The following is a 13,604-nucleotide window of genomic DNA, read 5'->3' as shown; positions in this document are numbered from 1 at the left end:
TGCAGTCCAAAAGTCCAAAAGCCTTCAAGTCGGTACTTCATGACCACTGATTGATATGTCGTGTTGCCACAGATCCTCATCACTGGCTTTGCATGTGAAAACACCTAGAGTACAGTCCTTAATCCTGACTGAAATGTTTGCATGATGAGAACTCTGGACAGTCAAAGACGAGGGGAAAACACATCTCAAAGGAGATTGTAGCTTGCTAGCCAAGAATAAAGCGAAGTTCAGACACTGAGCAAAAGAAGCATTAGCCAGCATGACTGCAACATGCATGATAGACATATTGAGAGGAACCACAACCAAACCCAATTGGATTTGAGCCCTGGCATAGTGAATATTGAATATGATTACACCCATTGACTTCAAAAACTTTTAATTGATCTTCAATACCTGTAAAGTCAACTTGGTAAGATGATTCCACCCAGAAAAATCAACACTGGTTCCAAGGTAGAAATAATCAGCCTCAAGAGGCATGTCGACTAATTGGAAGAACCTAGGAGGGAACCAAATGTGACTGTTGGATCTGGTCTACATATACATGGAATATATGAGAATATGATGGATGTGAGAAGAAAGGAACTTGTTGGTCAGGAAACAAGCAACCAAACACTGATTTACAGAAAGATGACAACTATCTAAAGCTGAATGTATATTGCCATGTGTTTTGTAAATATCCTTGGAGGAGTTGATAGGTTGAAGGGCAGGACATGGAACTGCATGTGAACACTTACTGCCATAAAGTGAAGGAAGCAACAGTGATTTTGCCTGATGGATATGTGAACTCAATTAAGCAAATCTTTATTAAAGTCACTAGCCAGAATTATGTACAGTTAGGTAATAAAAGTTAAGCGAAACAAGGAGAGAAATAAAATCAGTAGTAGTACTAATAGTAGTAGTAGTAACCAAATTATAATTAAAGTGAACCAGAATACAGTATTCATAAAAATACAAAAATATTGGGTGTAAGACAAAGACGTAAAAGCTAAATCATTCAATTACAAAATTACGACGACAAAGTGGAAACAGCATCCCTCAAATTGAGGCCAATCTTCCATGTAGAAAAATCACAGACTATCATTGCGAGGGGCCACACAAAAGTGACAAGGAGTAGGAGTATGCAAATAATTTGAATTGCTAAAGTAGCAAAAACGGAGCCTAGAGGAATAGATTGGATCTGCAATGTTTCAGCCAGGTCTTAAATAAGTTCGGTAGCTAGTTTGCCTAAAAGTGGTCGACAGAAAGTGACTGAAAAATGTAAGGGGTGAGTAAGAAAGCCTGGGGCACTGCTCTAAGCTTTAGTCTCCAGAACTGGTGTATTGAAGTGCTTTTCCAGTGATGGAGAAGTGAAAGTTGGGTTGTATTTCTGCTTAGGGTGCATAGGCTTCTCCTCTGTTATCAAAACGACTGATCTTGAAGGTTTGATATATGAACTGATCTGGAAGATTCTAAAGAAAACATAGTGTCCAAAGGACATCTGTCAGTAGAATAATCAGCAGCTGAAGCCCTAAAGACAAGGAACTTACCTAAAGAAGGTACTGAGGACCTGACCCCACAACAATAACTACACCCAGGACAGCAGAGCCTGCTGAAAAGTATTAGGAATGAGAACAGATATCCCACAAATGGCTTAAACACATGTATTTGTGGTACTTTGGATGGAGTGTTCGAGCTGGGCCAATGCAAGTGAATGCATAGAGGATATACCATGAAACTCACAAAACAAATGACTCTTAGAGCGATAGAACCCAAGCAAGACATGAAGAAGGGGAAGATGTTCAGTCAGAAAAGCACACTCCAAGAATATGTTGTTGTGGTGGTAAGAATGGAACTGAGGGAAAAGGTAGAGCAACTCCTGAAGAAAATTCAGAAGAGCTTCCCCCCAGAACTCTGAGATCTAGAACATTCTTGCACAGATACAGGGCACTATGTATGGTGCACAGAGGTCATTTTTGCACATACTTTTAAACACCTACATCATTACAAATGTAATGGTAGATCCATCACCAAACTGTCTTATACTTGGAAATCATGTTAGCGTAAGGTGCTTATTGCTAACAAACAATACTGAACCTAATGAGAGTTAAAGACACAGTTTTGAAAAAAGGAACTAGAGATTTTCAAGATTTTATTGTGCCCATTTGGGGCAATGTTGTCTACCCCTGAACTTACCCTGTGAATTTGGCTTTAAAAAAGTAAAGTTGAGCTGGACTCCTGATGACTTCATTGACACATCCTTCTTCTGGAATGTTCTTTCAGCTTCTTAGTCTATCCCACAATCCTGGAATTTCCTGATGGCCTCTCATCCACATATGAATCAGATCCAGCACGCTTTTTATGATCAACCAAGGAGCTAACTGCAATGGCCACAGTCAAATTTTGTTTGATAATGTGTCTGGATTCATGAGTCTGGATCTATGATTTTAGCATAAAAATAAGACTTTGGTTGATAGGAGATGAACTCTAGCTGCCACCTTGTGTGGACTGACATCCAAAGAATTTTCTCTGTGGCAGGTTTGCTTCCAGTATGGGAGCAAAGTAATGAATAGTAAAATCAGACCCACACATTTGCTTTATGTGTGAATGAAGACAGATCATGTATAAGGTGCTGGTAAGGAATGGGAGAAGGGGGAAAAACCAATTTCGTTACAATTAAGAAGCAGAATAAGAATCCTTGTCGGGGAAGGGTGTCTTATTGGGCATCCTGATTTATCATGGCCCCCACATTTCCTGACATGAAATGAGTTTGCAGGGAAACCAAGTAAGGATCAGTCAAGGGAGTTCAGAGATAATGAGAACAGGTTCACTCCCCTGCAAACTCATTATCAACTGCTGCATATAAAATATTCCCTACCAAATAAACGAGCATGCCAGGGATAGAACTTTTAATATGCCATTTAGGGAAAGAGGGAAAAAATACACAAGGTAAACTTCCCCCAACACTGACATTTTAATTTAAATGTGATGCCTAAGGAAAAAATTACTCTTCCTATGTTTACTGTAGAGTATATGTGGTATGGATGTGTGTGTGTGTGTGTGTGTGGTATATCTCCTGAAATACATCATTTCTGGAACTGATTTTTCCACAAATGTATTCTTACAAGAAAGGTAAAATTCCCTCATGTAGCCATAAATTCTTATGGTCTCCACCAAATTCAACTGAAAGACAGCTCTCATGTGCCTTAATAATATAGGCATAACACATTTTCATTCTGATTTCTTAAAATATATTTTAAAGAAAGTCAGGAAAGCTCCAGGCAGAGAAAAAAAAGAAGGGAATTACTTTACCAAAAATCATCAGTCTTCAGGCTAGTGTGAGATTTGTGGGTCCAAGTTGAGGCCAGTGTAAAAGAAATGGTATCATCATTCATTAGAAATAAAACATATTTTAATGGAAAATTGGGAGACTAAGAATTCTTTTTTTTTTTTTACTATGTGAGCCTCAGAATCCAGCTTACCCCAAGCTTCAGAAATAAGGGCTTCAACTCCCAAAATTCCTAGCCAGAGTTTGCCTCAGGCCTTTGGTTATGTTTTCATGATATTATGGGATTTCCAGTTCCAACCCATTTTGAGGGAGCCAGATTGAAGAAGATCCTTCCTGCCTTCCTGCCTTCTTTTGATCTTGCAGGCCATAGAAAGCATGCACACTGCCTTGCCAAGAGCTGCATGAAGATACAATAATCAACCTGGTGGGTCCTCCCTGCAAATGTTTTGGATATGGCTTTAGGTTTAGGCCAGTGTTGTCCAAACTTGGCCACTTTAAGACGAGTGGACTTCAACTCCCAGAATTCCTCAGCCAGCCATGGCTGGGGAATTCTGGGAGTTGAAGTCCGCTCATCTTAAAGTGGCCAAGTTTGGACAACACTGGTTTAGGCTATTTAGGCTTTTGCTAAGGGAAAGACCTCTTCCAAAGGATGCTGAAACAGGGTTGACAAGATCAGGGAAACATAATTTTCTGAAAATTATGACCCTTGGTCCATTTCATGGCACCCCCTGCTATTCCTTCAAGACTGAGATCAATGAAACAGGCTGACGTGGCAGCAGAGAACCCAAAAGGGTGCCTCTGTACATTCCCTCCATTTTAAAACGTTGATCCAGAATCTGAAGATATCTTTATGGAAAGGAAGAACTAGATTCCTAGTTCCTAGTTCCTGCATCAGAGTTTTTTTTTTTTTAAGCACAGGGAAACCTATATAAAAGAATTATGTGATGGATCAAGATAAAGTACATTTCCTTCTTCAGACTTACTCATATTTATTTGATTTATATTTGATCTTTCCTTCAGGAGCTCAAAGTGACATATCTAGCATGCCTTTCTCCTATTTTCCCCACAAAAACAAGCCCGTGAGTTGGTAGGGTTGAGAGATAGTCACCAATGTCGTCCATGGCTAGGGATGATTGCTACTAGTCCAACACCTTCTCCACTCAACCACTTGGTCCCCAGATAACTAATCCAAGGACTCCTTTGCATAAAGCCAAGTGTGTAAAACAGCAGCTCTGGCAAACACCACATTGATAAAAGAAGCAGAGATTCAAAGTATGCCTGCTTAGATTTCTTTCTTTCCTTTTAAATACAAAGCAGTTATAAAGTGTTTGTGTGAACGTACAAGGCTTGTAAAACAGGCGAACTGTCACATTTCAACACATCTCTGCAAGGTTAGCTTAACCGTAGCTCATGCAAAATTGGTTTCCACAAATGCATAATGGTTGGTGTGTCATACTTGAACTAAATGCTTTTTAAATGGAGCTGAAATTATTTTGAAGTGTACAGTTTCCCTGGAATTTCTCCCTGCAACCTTTCAGAAACCAGCCCCATCTGAAACCTTCCTTGCTTCCCTCCCAAGCCTCATTAACTATTCAAATGTTCTGATGACTTTAAAAGATATATGGCTGTATATGTGTAAAAAACCTTGCTTGACCAAAAAAGATAAATGAATATAGAAAGACGCTGTAGGAATCTGCGAAGCTGTAGATCATCTTAGAACAGATTGTAACTTTATCATTTTGTCAGGAAGAATAATTTAGGGCACTTAATCAGTTAGTTTTGCTATGCAGGATTTTAACATGATGAATTCCTATCGGCCAATCTGTTCAAATCAGAGCAAACTTAATTAGAGACCAAGGAACTTAGATCATGCAGGCTTTTCTGAGAAGAGAAGCATACTCTTCTGGAGCACCTGCATTTGAAATGGAAAGAAATATGGAGGAATAAAGACTTCCACAAGCAAAATAAAATGACTTGTAATGAAATGCACAGGGGATAAAACCTCTATGTGTCATCTAAATTTCTCACTTACGTAGCTCGATGAAAACCTAGCAGAAGTTAACAGCCAGTTCTGGTTATAAAGTCAGTCAATATGTCACCACAACAGGAAACATTTCTTTGAATGTCATGCAGATAAATCACTGGATTGGCTGTCACCCCAACCAACTTCTTCAACAACAATGCCTTGGGTAAAAGCCACAAAGGAGTTCCTTTATAAGCAATTGATTAGACAATGGCTGAGACTGAAAAATTGCCCCATATGGGCAGCATTGCCCATTTTGGAGAATTTGGTTCATCAGCAAGGCAATTATAGTGATCATATTAAAAGGAAGGGAAATGGCCCAACACAGTCTTTCTCTTCCCACCCACAGGATACCTTTTCACTGATCTGAGTCAATGAAAATTGGCTGAGTTTTTTCCTACCCATTGTACCTCTCTTGACTGATTTTTTTTTGTTGTTGTTGCTTCCAGGGATGAGGAAACCAGTCTATTTCTGATCCCTATCACTTGTTCATGTGTTTACCTAAAATCTGTTCCAATCTGCATTTTAGAGTTAATGTTTTGGGTGGGGTTTTTTGTATGATGGTGGTGTAAATTGTCATTAAAATGCATTTAGATAGGCATTTCCTCCCAAATATATATATTTTTAATTGAACACTACTGTAGACTGGAGATTCCCAAATGGATGAAGCAAAATCATGTCTTCTGGTTCTTTTCTATATTTTTTTGAAAATATTTTTACCTCCCATTGGAAGCTATGGAAGGGAAATTATTTTCTTAGCTGGGGGTATAAAAAAGGTTCCTCTGGAGTCTCAGTACTTCCAAGAATGTCCCTTTGGGGTCTTCCAGGTCAGGATTTCCCGTCATCTGAAAGAGTGAGCTTTTAAACCTGATAAGCAGAAAAGAAGAATCCAGCATTTGATTGTACCCTTGAAGATCAGAAATGTATCTTCTTCCTTGAGGAGAAGAGCTGCCTTTTAACACAAAAGAAGAGGAGGAATAAAAAGGAAATATTCTGCAATGAATATTAGGAAATATAAGAATCTCATTTCAGGGGGAGTTAGTAGAAAATAAGTATCAGATTGAACACCAGTTAGCAGATCGCATTTTCCAGTTTTGCTACTCGTATTCTGAATTTGACATTTCACACACAAAAGGAAAATTCACTTAATTTGAATACTTTAGACAATTGAGTATCCCTCAGTTTGAACTGGCAGGTATCAGACGCGGAACTTACAAATTGTAATCAGTCATATGTATAGTCCATTACATGCTAAGAAATGCAATTATATCCCGCACATCTGCAATTAAGCATAGCCTTCCATGGCTATTTCCAAAAAAAACATGCATGTTGTTTTTCTGATGAGAGCATCAGATAACCGATGCCATCAAATGGCCATTATCAAATGTTGCCAATATCAAAAACTATAGCTCAGCCATGGAATATCAAATACTGAATTCAATTATCACCAGATAGTAAAATGAAATATTATCATATTCAGAAACGAAAAGAATAGACATTGAAATTCCCAAAGGGTTCTTTTCTTTTCAGGAGAATTTAGCACAGCAAATGCATTTCAGTTCTAATCTTAACCATGTAGTACTTTCCTAAAAGTCAAGCACTAGACACTTCACTAATCACAGTAGAGACTCACATTTCCAGCACACCATGCTAAAGGGGCTGGTCACCTTCCATAAATAAGTCAGCCTCCTGCCAGTTCTTTTTAACTCTTTGCCTTCAAACCAGCAAGCTTTTCATCCTTTCATCCAATCAATGTCCTCAGGTTTATAAAATCTACCGCCCTTCACTGCTAGTCATTATTCAAAGTCACTTTCTATCGATTGCTTTAACACACACACACACCCCAAAGCTAAATGCACTTTTCTCAACTGCTTTTGGCATGGCACTAATTAAGCTTCTCGTTTTCCTCCTTCCTTGTTCTGTCTCTCTTTCCATTTTGCTCTTTAGCAGAAAAGAAATGGTTTACAGATGAACTGGATAATGCCTATCCCAGAAACATTCAAATCAAGCCCATGACCACACACGTGGCCAATCACATCAATCAGTATAAGTCTACAAGCAGCTTGATTCCACCAATCAGAGAAGTTGAAGATGAATGTTGACTTCTAGAAAGCCAGGACAATGTGTTTTTTAAACAAAGAGAGAGAGAGAAAAACCAACAACACCTGACAGACTTCATGAATGGTGATATAACATTTATTCCTCTTTCATGCTGAACCTTTGGTGGGAAAAGTTAATGAAAGGCAAGTGTTTGCCAGAAAGTACAGTAGACAGATCTTTGTTTGTCTGCCTTTAATATTTGCTTCCATGTATTTTGGAAACTATTTCATTTATAAATGAACATAATAAAAACAGTCATGTATAGCCTCTAGCATTTTAAATTATTTTTATTTATATATTTCTTTATTCATTGTCAAGTATTTTCCCTTAACAGAACAGCTGCAGATTGTGGCCAGACTCCAATATACATACATATATATATATATATATATATATATATATATATATATATATGCAAAGGAGGAAGAAAGTAGGGAAGAATGATATATTCCTGCTCCTTTCTGTCTCTTTCAGGAGAATGATGGTCACAAATCAAACAAAAATGTAATTAAGAGAGACAAATAATGTATTTTAAACAAGTTCACTTGTATTTTAGTAAATCAAAGAAGAAGAAAAACAAAGAAGAGTTTATTAGAATGTTTCTTTTCTGGAAGACATGTATTTTGTTTAGCATTGACACCAGCTCTTAATAAACTAAAGCATATTTATTTTGAAAAAAAGTGGAAACGTCATATTTTTATAGAATTAATATTATTCTGGAGTTATGAATCTTTAAAGACAACCTTCCCACACTGGTGCTCTCCAGATTTTTGGGGATCATAATTCCCACAATGGAAGACACTAGCTTGAGAATGGCTTTCTTACCACTATAGTTCTCACAGATGTTCATAATGGAATCTTCTTCTCAGATAAATATGAGGTCCAAATGGATAACGGGCTATAAAACAGTGAGTATTAGGAAAAATATATATATCAATGCAACATTTGAATGGTCTCTATTTCTTCCAGAAACTTGCAGAAATGAGGTTGCTTTCTTTCTGTAGCTTTATGTTGAGTATTATCAGAAGATCTCAAGATGAAGAAGGGTCAACCGTGGCAATTTAAAGTTTCTCAACAAGCTTCAGAAGGCATTATTTACAGCCCAATATCAAATTAAAGAAGATTGTTTAGGCAAATTGTTTGATGATGATGTTTTACAGTGTGATTTATGTTAATCTAGCAAAAAGCTGAGGTTGGCCTTGCACCCTGAAAAATGACAAAATTCATGCCGATATCTCAGTGGTGTCTTGTGTTGCTAATGGCAGAATCCGGCTTCTCAGTCATAATACGTACAGATGTTAAATAAGCTCTAACTGTGATGCAAACACTGTGGTTCAGACATTGCTTATGCTAAACTACAGCCACCTAATTTCTGAGTATGTTTTTTTTTTTTTAAGTTAGAAATCAACCATTTAATTTCCAAGTGTTTGGAACTCTGTCCATTACAGTTATATCAAATCAAACATAAGCATAGTGATAACAAATAATGACTATGTTTAATGTAAGAAACACAAAGCATTTAGAAAAGGCTTACAACTCAGTCAGAGCTTTTTTTCTCAAAATGGTGGACAATGTCTCTAGCCATTAGGCAAAATTGTGGTGTTTCATAACTGTATTGCAAAACATAGTCACTCCGGCATTTGAGGCTGTAAATAATTTAGCAACTCTCTCCAGTTTAAATTATGTACTGACCTGGATCAACCTAGACAGATGATGTCTTGAAGAAAATGGGTACAATAAGGCTGAGGTCAAAGATGTCATCAGGTCACACTATACACGCTAATTTTAAGCGTTGGAACTGTGCAAAGTGTAAACATACTGAGATTAAGCATTCTGTGATATTGTTATCATTAGGGTAATATCAGTGAATCAAATGAGTATTCTATGACCCAGTACCTTAACTTAAAATTATTTCAGCTTTAATGTTGGTCTACTGATAGCAAGACAAATATATTCTTATTTTGTCCTAATAGGCTGAATTCCAGAGTGACTTCTTCAGCTGTGACTACTCTGTCATTATATTTTGTAGAATTATTTATTCAAACAAACAAGACTGGTGAATACAATGTATGGATAATTGGACCGTTTATCAAAAGTACTTATTTCATTATTTTCCTGAAAATCAACAATGAAGTGCAGTTTTATTTAGCCATATCATAAGACCCACAGGAAGGGGGGTCTTTTGAGAACTCTTGCCCCTGTAAAAATAAGGGCAGCTGCAAATTGTCTGCTGGTTTTTGTGTTAGGTATGTCTTCAGAAGGCACAACCCATTATGAATGTGTGAATGGCCAGTTGTGGAAAAGGACATGGATTTTGCCAGAGTCTGTACTCCTTTTTCATTCATGAACTGAAAAATATAAAAGTATAATTTGCTTCAATATAATAATATATTGGATGTTTAGAATATTGGCTCTGAGAGTAAAGCACAGAAAATTAATACAATCAAAAGAAGCACCTTTTAAAAAGTGGAGGTGGGGGAGAGTCATCCTTTTTATTAGAAAGATTGTTGATTTATTTGTTGAACTTACATAGCCACCCATCTCACATACATGAGTCTGGGCAGCTCACACAATTAAAATAGCAAAAGCAAAAAACTGTCAAACAATTACAACACCCAAACCCATCTCTCTCTCTTCCCCTCCCTCCCTCCGTCCTTCCCTCTGTCTGTCTGTCTCTCTCTCTTTAACATTAAAGTTACAATGTGGCACTTGAATAGTAGTAATGATGCTCACAAGTCAATACAGATGTACAAAGTTGTGGTTCAGGTATATCAATATAGCTCAAAAATGCATCTGCCCAAAAAGACTGCAAGCTAGAATTATAATAGCCGCTTTCTGACACACCCAATAGCACACCCAATCCAGGGAAGAGCCAGTTCAGAGTTATGTTCAGTTGCAATCTCCATAATCACTGTAGCATTTTCCCCCAATTGCATAAGAATGTCTTCAGCCATGACTGGAAAGTTATGTATTATGAATATTTACCCAAAGGAAGTTGGGAATTTTGCATAAGAAAAAAAAAAATCATCTGTGGATTGCTCATTTCTTCATTTTATAATATATTTACTTATGACATCTATACTTGTTAACTTAGAGAATTCATGAACAGCTCTTGCAGATCTCACACAGCTATATTTAACATCAGCGATTAATTCTGCTTTTTTCCATAGGGAGGGCCTTTATTAGGTAACAAATTGCTGCTTTCAAGTTTCTTCATTCTTACATTCTTTGGAGGGGCTCAAAACATATCATTTCATTCAAGCCTTTTAGAGTTTGTAACTTTGATGAGATATATATCGCTGTATTATTCAATGATCCTTTTTTAAAGCATTGGGATTGGGTGGCATATAAAACTGCTAAATAAATACAGAATAGAGCTTGAACTCATTCATGAAAGTGAGTTCTTTGAGGATGTAGCGCACTGAATGCCTGTGTAACCTTGTAATAAAATGTGGTGAGAGACAGCTGAGGAAAAGGAAAGTCCATTGCACCATGCATTTAAATTAGTCAAAATGTCAGAAACTTACAACCTGCATTTCCATCATTTTGAAGAGTTAGAAGAAATGTGTCAAATGCTTGATAGAAATATGAATTAAGATGAGTCCACTGTCTAGGCTACAATGAAATAAATGAAGTGATGTGCAGATCTATAGCAGTAAAGTCCTGAGCTTGACTCCTGGTGACCTCATCAATACATCTATGTTGTTTCCTTGGGGACAGAATGGAAGTGGATAATCAAAAAGGAAAACACCATTTTTTTACTATCAGTCCAGTCTACTATCCTGAGACTTCCTGGTGGGTTTTAGTTTAAGTACGAAGCAGGTCTGACCTGCTAAGTTGCTACCACCAGTTGAGATTGCCTCAAATCCACTGGGTTAATTAGAAGTCAGGAGAAAAATGGTGTGGCTACATAAGGCCTTGTAATTCTGGTCAACTGATTATCAGTAATTTAGTGAATACAATCAGGTATCTCCCAACCTGACTCCCAACTGCCCAGAGTCATTGGGAGTTGGGCAGCACATAAATTTAATAAATTATCATTATTATTAATATCTCACAATCAATGGTAAGCCCATGTATTGCTTTATAGAATCATTTGATATCAAACATCTGATAGAGTTGAACAGCCTTCCCCAACCTCACTTTCACTCCTGTTTAGGAACCACATCTCCAGAATTCCTAGCTACTGTGGTAGTCCTAACACATCTGGTGAGCACCAAATCATGGAAGTCTGCATTTGAGGAAGAATTCATCAGGGACAATGAGACTCCTCTCAAAAATCCACAAGCAGAGGGTTCTGGTTTAGTCCTTTCCAGGAGATTCAAGCAGTTCCCTATAGGTACCATGGCTAGTAGAGACCAATGAACTGAATTAGTAATTTACTAGGTCTTCTTCAAGCCAAACCAGTTAATGGTCATCAACTCATCTTGTGTAGCAAAATCTATTCTAATTATGCTCTCTGTGGCAAATTCTTTGCTGGCCTTCAGTGTATTACCAAGCATTGTCTTGGGATGATGTCTGCTTTCTCCCCAGCATTCATAATTTTAGAAACCTCAATAAAGTTCTCTTCCAGGATTTTTCTTTTTTAGCCTGAGAACAAATTCTTTAGGCCTCTTTGCAAGTCAAATGTTACAACCCCTTGAACATTGGCTTGGCCTATTCCAGGAAAAATAAATGAAGGGCCTTGAATAACCTTTAATAAGGAGGCCCTTAATGGCATCTCTCCCCTGCTATCTTTCTCTCAACACATACACACATTTAATTATTTCCAGAGAGCTTCCATTAAAGTGTTCTCCTATTAGTTATTTTTTGTGACAGGAAGCAATGCAGCAGACATAGGAATGCAAAAGTACCAACTGCCCAGAAATCAGGATTAACTACTGCAGGACATTTTCTGCAGAGAGGAGGGGGCCTCAGTGATTTGGCCATAATGCTTTAATAAATTCCTGAGTGGCACTCAACATTCTTGAAGCCATTTGTTTTTTTAATTAGCATAATTCTGTTCTTTATTACTGCCTTAATCAAGACATGCCTGTTCAAATAATATTTCCATGAGTTGAGTTCATGGACATATCCACATGTTTTCTTGGCCAGCGTATGGATGTGTGTTGCTATTGCCTTCTTGTCCACACGCATCAAATACTCAACAGAGCGTCTGAAACCAAGAAAGCTTTTGCTAGATCTTTAAGGAGACTCTGAAAACAACATTAGAATCTAATGACCTGGTTTGGATGTCCATGAGAGGCAAACTCTATGGAAAAACCTGAGGGCTTACAGATGCTTAAACCTTTTGCAATAATAAGCTCCATATATTGCTGCAACACAAGAGCAATAACTTAAAAGTGGATTAGTGCTATGGGCTTTCATAACTCAAAATTCACAATACCATCCACATCAAGGTTACCCATGCTTTCCTTAGGATAACCTGTTGTGGTCTCCTGAGATAAGTCCTCCACAGGATAATCTTTTTAAGGGCTCTGATTTTGGGCATACAGCTGCCAGGGACCACTTGCTCTGTTGTATTTTGAAGCAGGAGGGTACCAACTTCTCATCAGTTCAAGAGCCACACCCAGCTTTGTACTGCAAATCAAGGCCCATGCTCCAAAAATGAACAGTACCCAGACCTTTTCTGAGAGAAACACTCAGAAGTTAAAGGATGCAACAAGTTCCTTGAGCATCTGCAAAAATTAAGGCATGCAAAAAAGTCCCCCTCCCATGCAACCCCATTCCAAATGTGGGGCTCCATTAATTCTTTTCTGGCTTTAGGTGGCCACAAAAACATGGTGGTAGGGCACATGTGGCCCCTAGACTGGACATTTTGCACCTGAATATTAAAATTCAATGCAACATATGCATGTGAAAACAACAACACAGCTGTGCATTGAGTATCTTGTTTCTAAGTCCTTTGCAACTCAGCTTCATTACTTATAGGTCACATTTCAACAGATTCCACCAAGAATTATTTTCCTTTGACGTGTTATTGTCCATACCATAGTGTCCTCTCCTTTCTTGGAATGGGTCTTAGCACTAACTGGCAAAGTGTTCCTAAGCTTGATTGGTTCTATTAAGTTCTTCAGAATTGTTTGACTCAGTTGTCCAAGCTGAATTGCCTCCTCAGAGAAGGCATCAGTATTAAAGCTTGCTAGTAATGCCTTCTGTATGCACTGAGCATCAACACATTCTTCAACTGGACTTATCAGGCAAGCAAATGCTCAT

General features: G+C 37.8%; 1 protein-coding gene across 3 annotated transcripts in view; it reads left to right on the top strand.

Annotated features, from left to right (window-relative positions):
- KCNMA1 (potassium calcium-activated channel subfamily M alpha 1) overlaps window positions 1–7,649 on the top strand; it is a 523,843-nt gene extending 516,194 nt beyond the window's left edge. For 2 of the 3 annotated variants that reach the window (XM_088128983.1, XM_088128982.1), the window contains one exon: window positions 7,239–7,649. In XM_088128983.1, the coding sequence (XP_087985109.1) occupies window positions 7,239–7,390 (152 nt within the window). In that variant the 3' untranslated portion in view covers window positions 7,391–7,649. Of the gene's footprint in view, window positions 1–7,235 lie in introns of all 3 variants that reach the window. The other variant, XM_088128975.1, reaches the window with a different exon arrangement.
- Window positions 7,650–13,604: the final 5,955 nt, after the last annotated feature.

Source organism: Python bivittatus, unplaced genomic scaffold (genome assembly GCF_059951505.1).
Source record: "Python bivittatus isolate LINGU-HERP-01145 unplaced genomic scaffold, Pbiv_v1 ctg000050_np1212, whole genome shotgun sequence".
Lineage (NCBI taxonomy): Eukaryota > Metazoa > Chordata > Lepidosauria > Squamata > Pythonidae > Python > Python bivittatus.
This window is presented reverse-complemented; position numbering and strand designations above follow the sequence as displayed.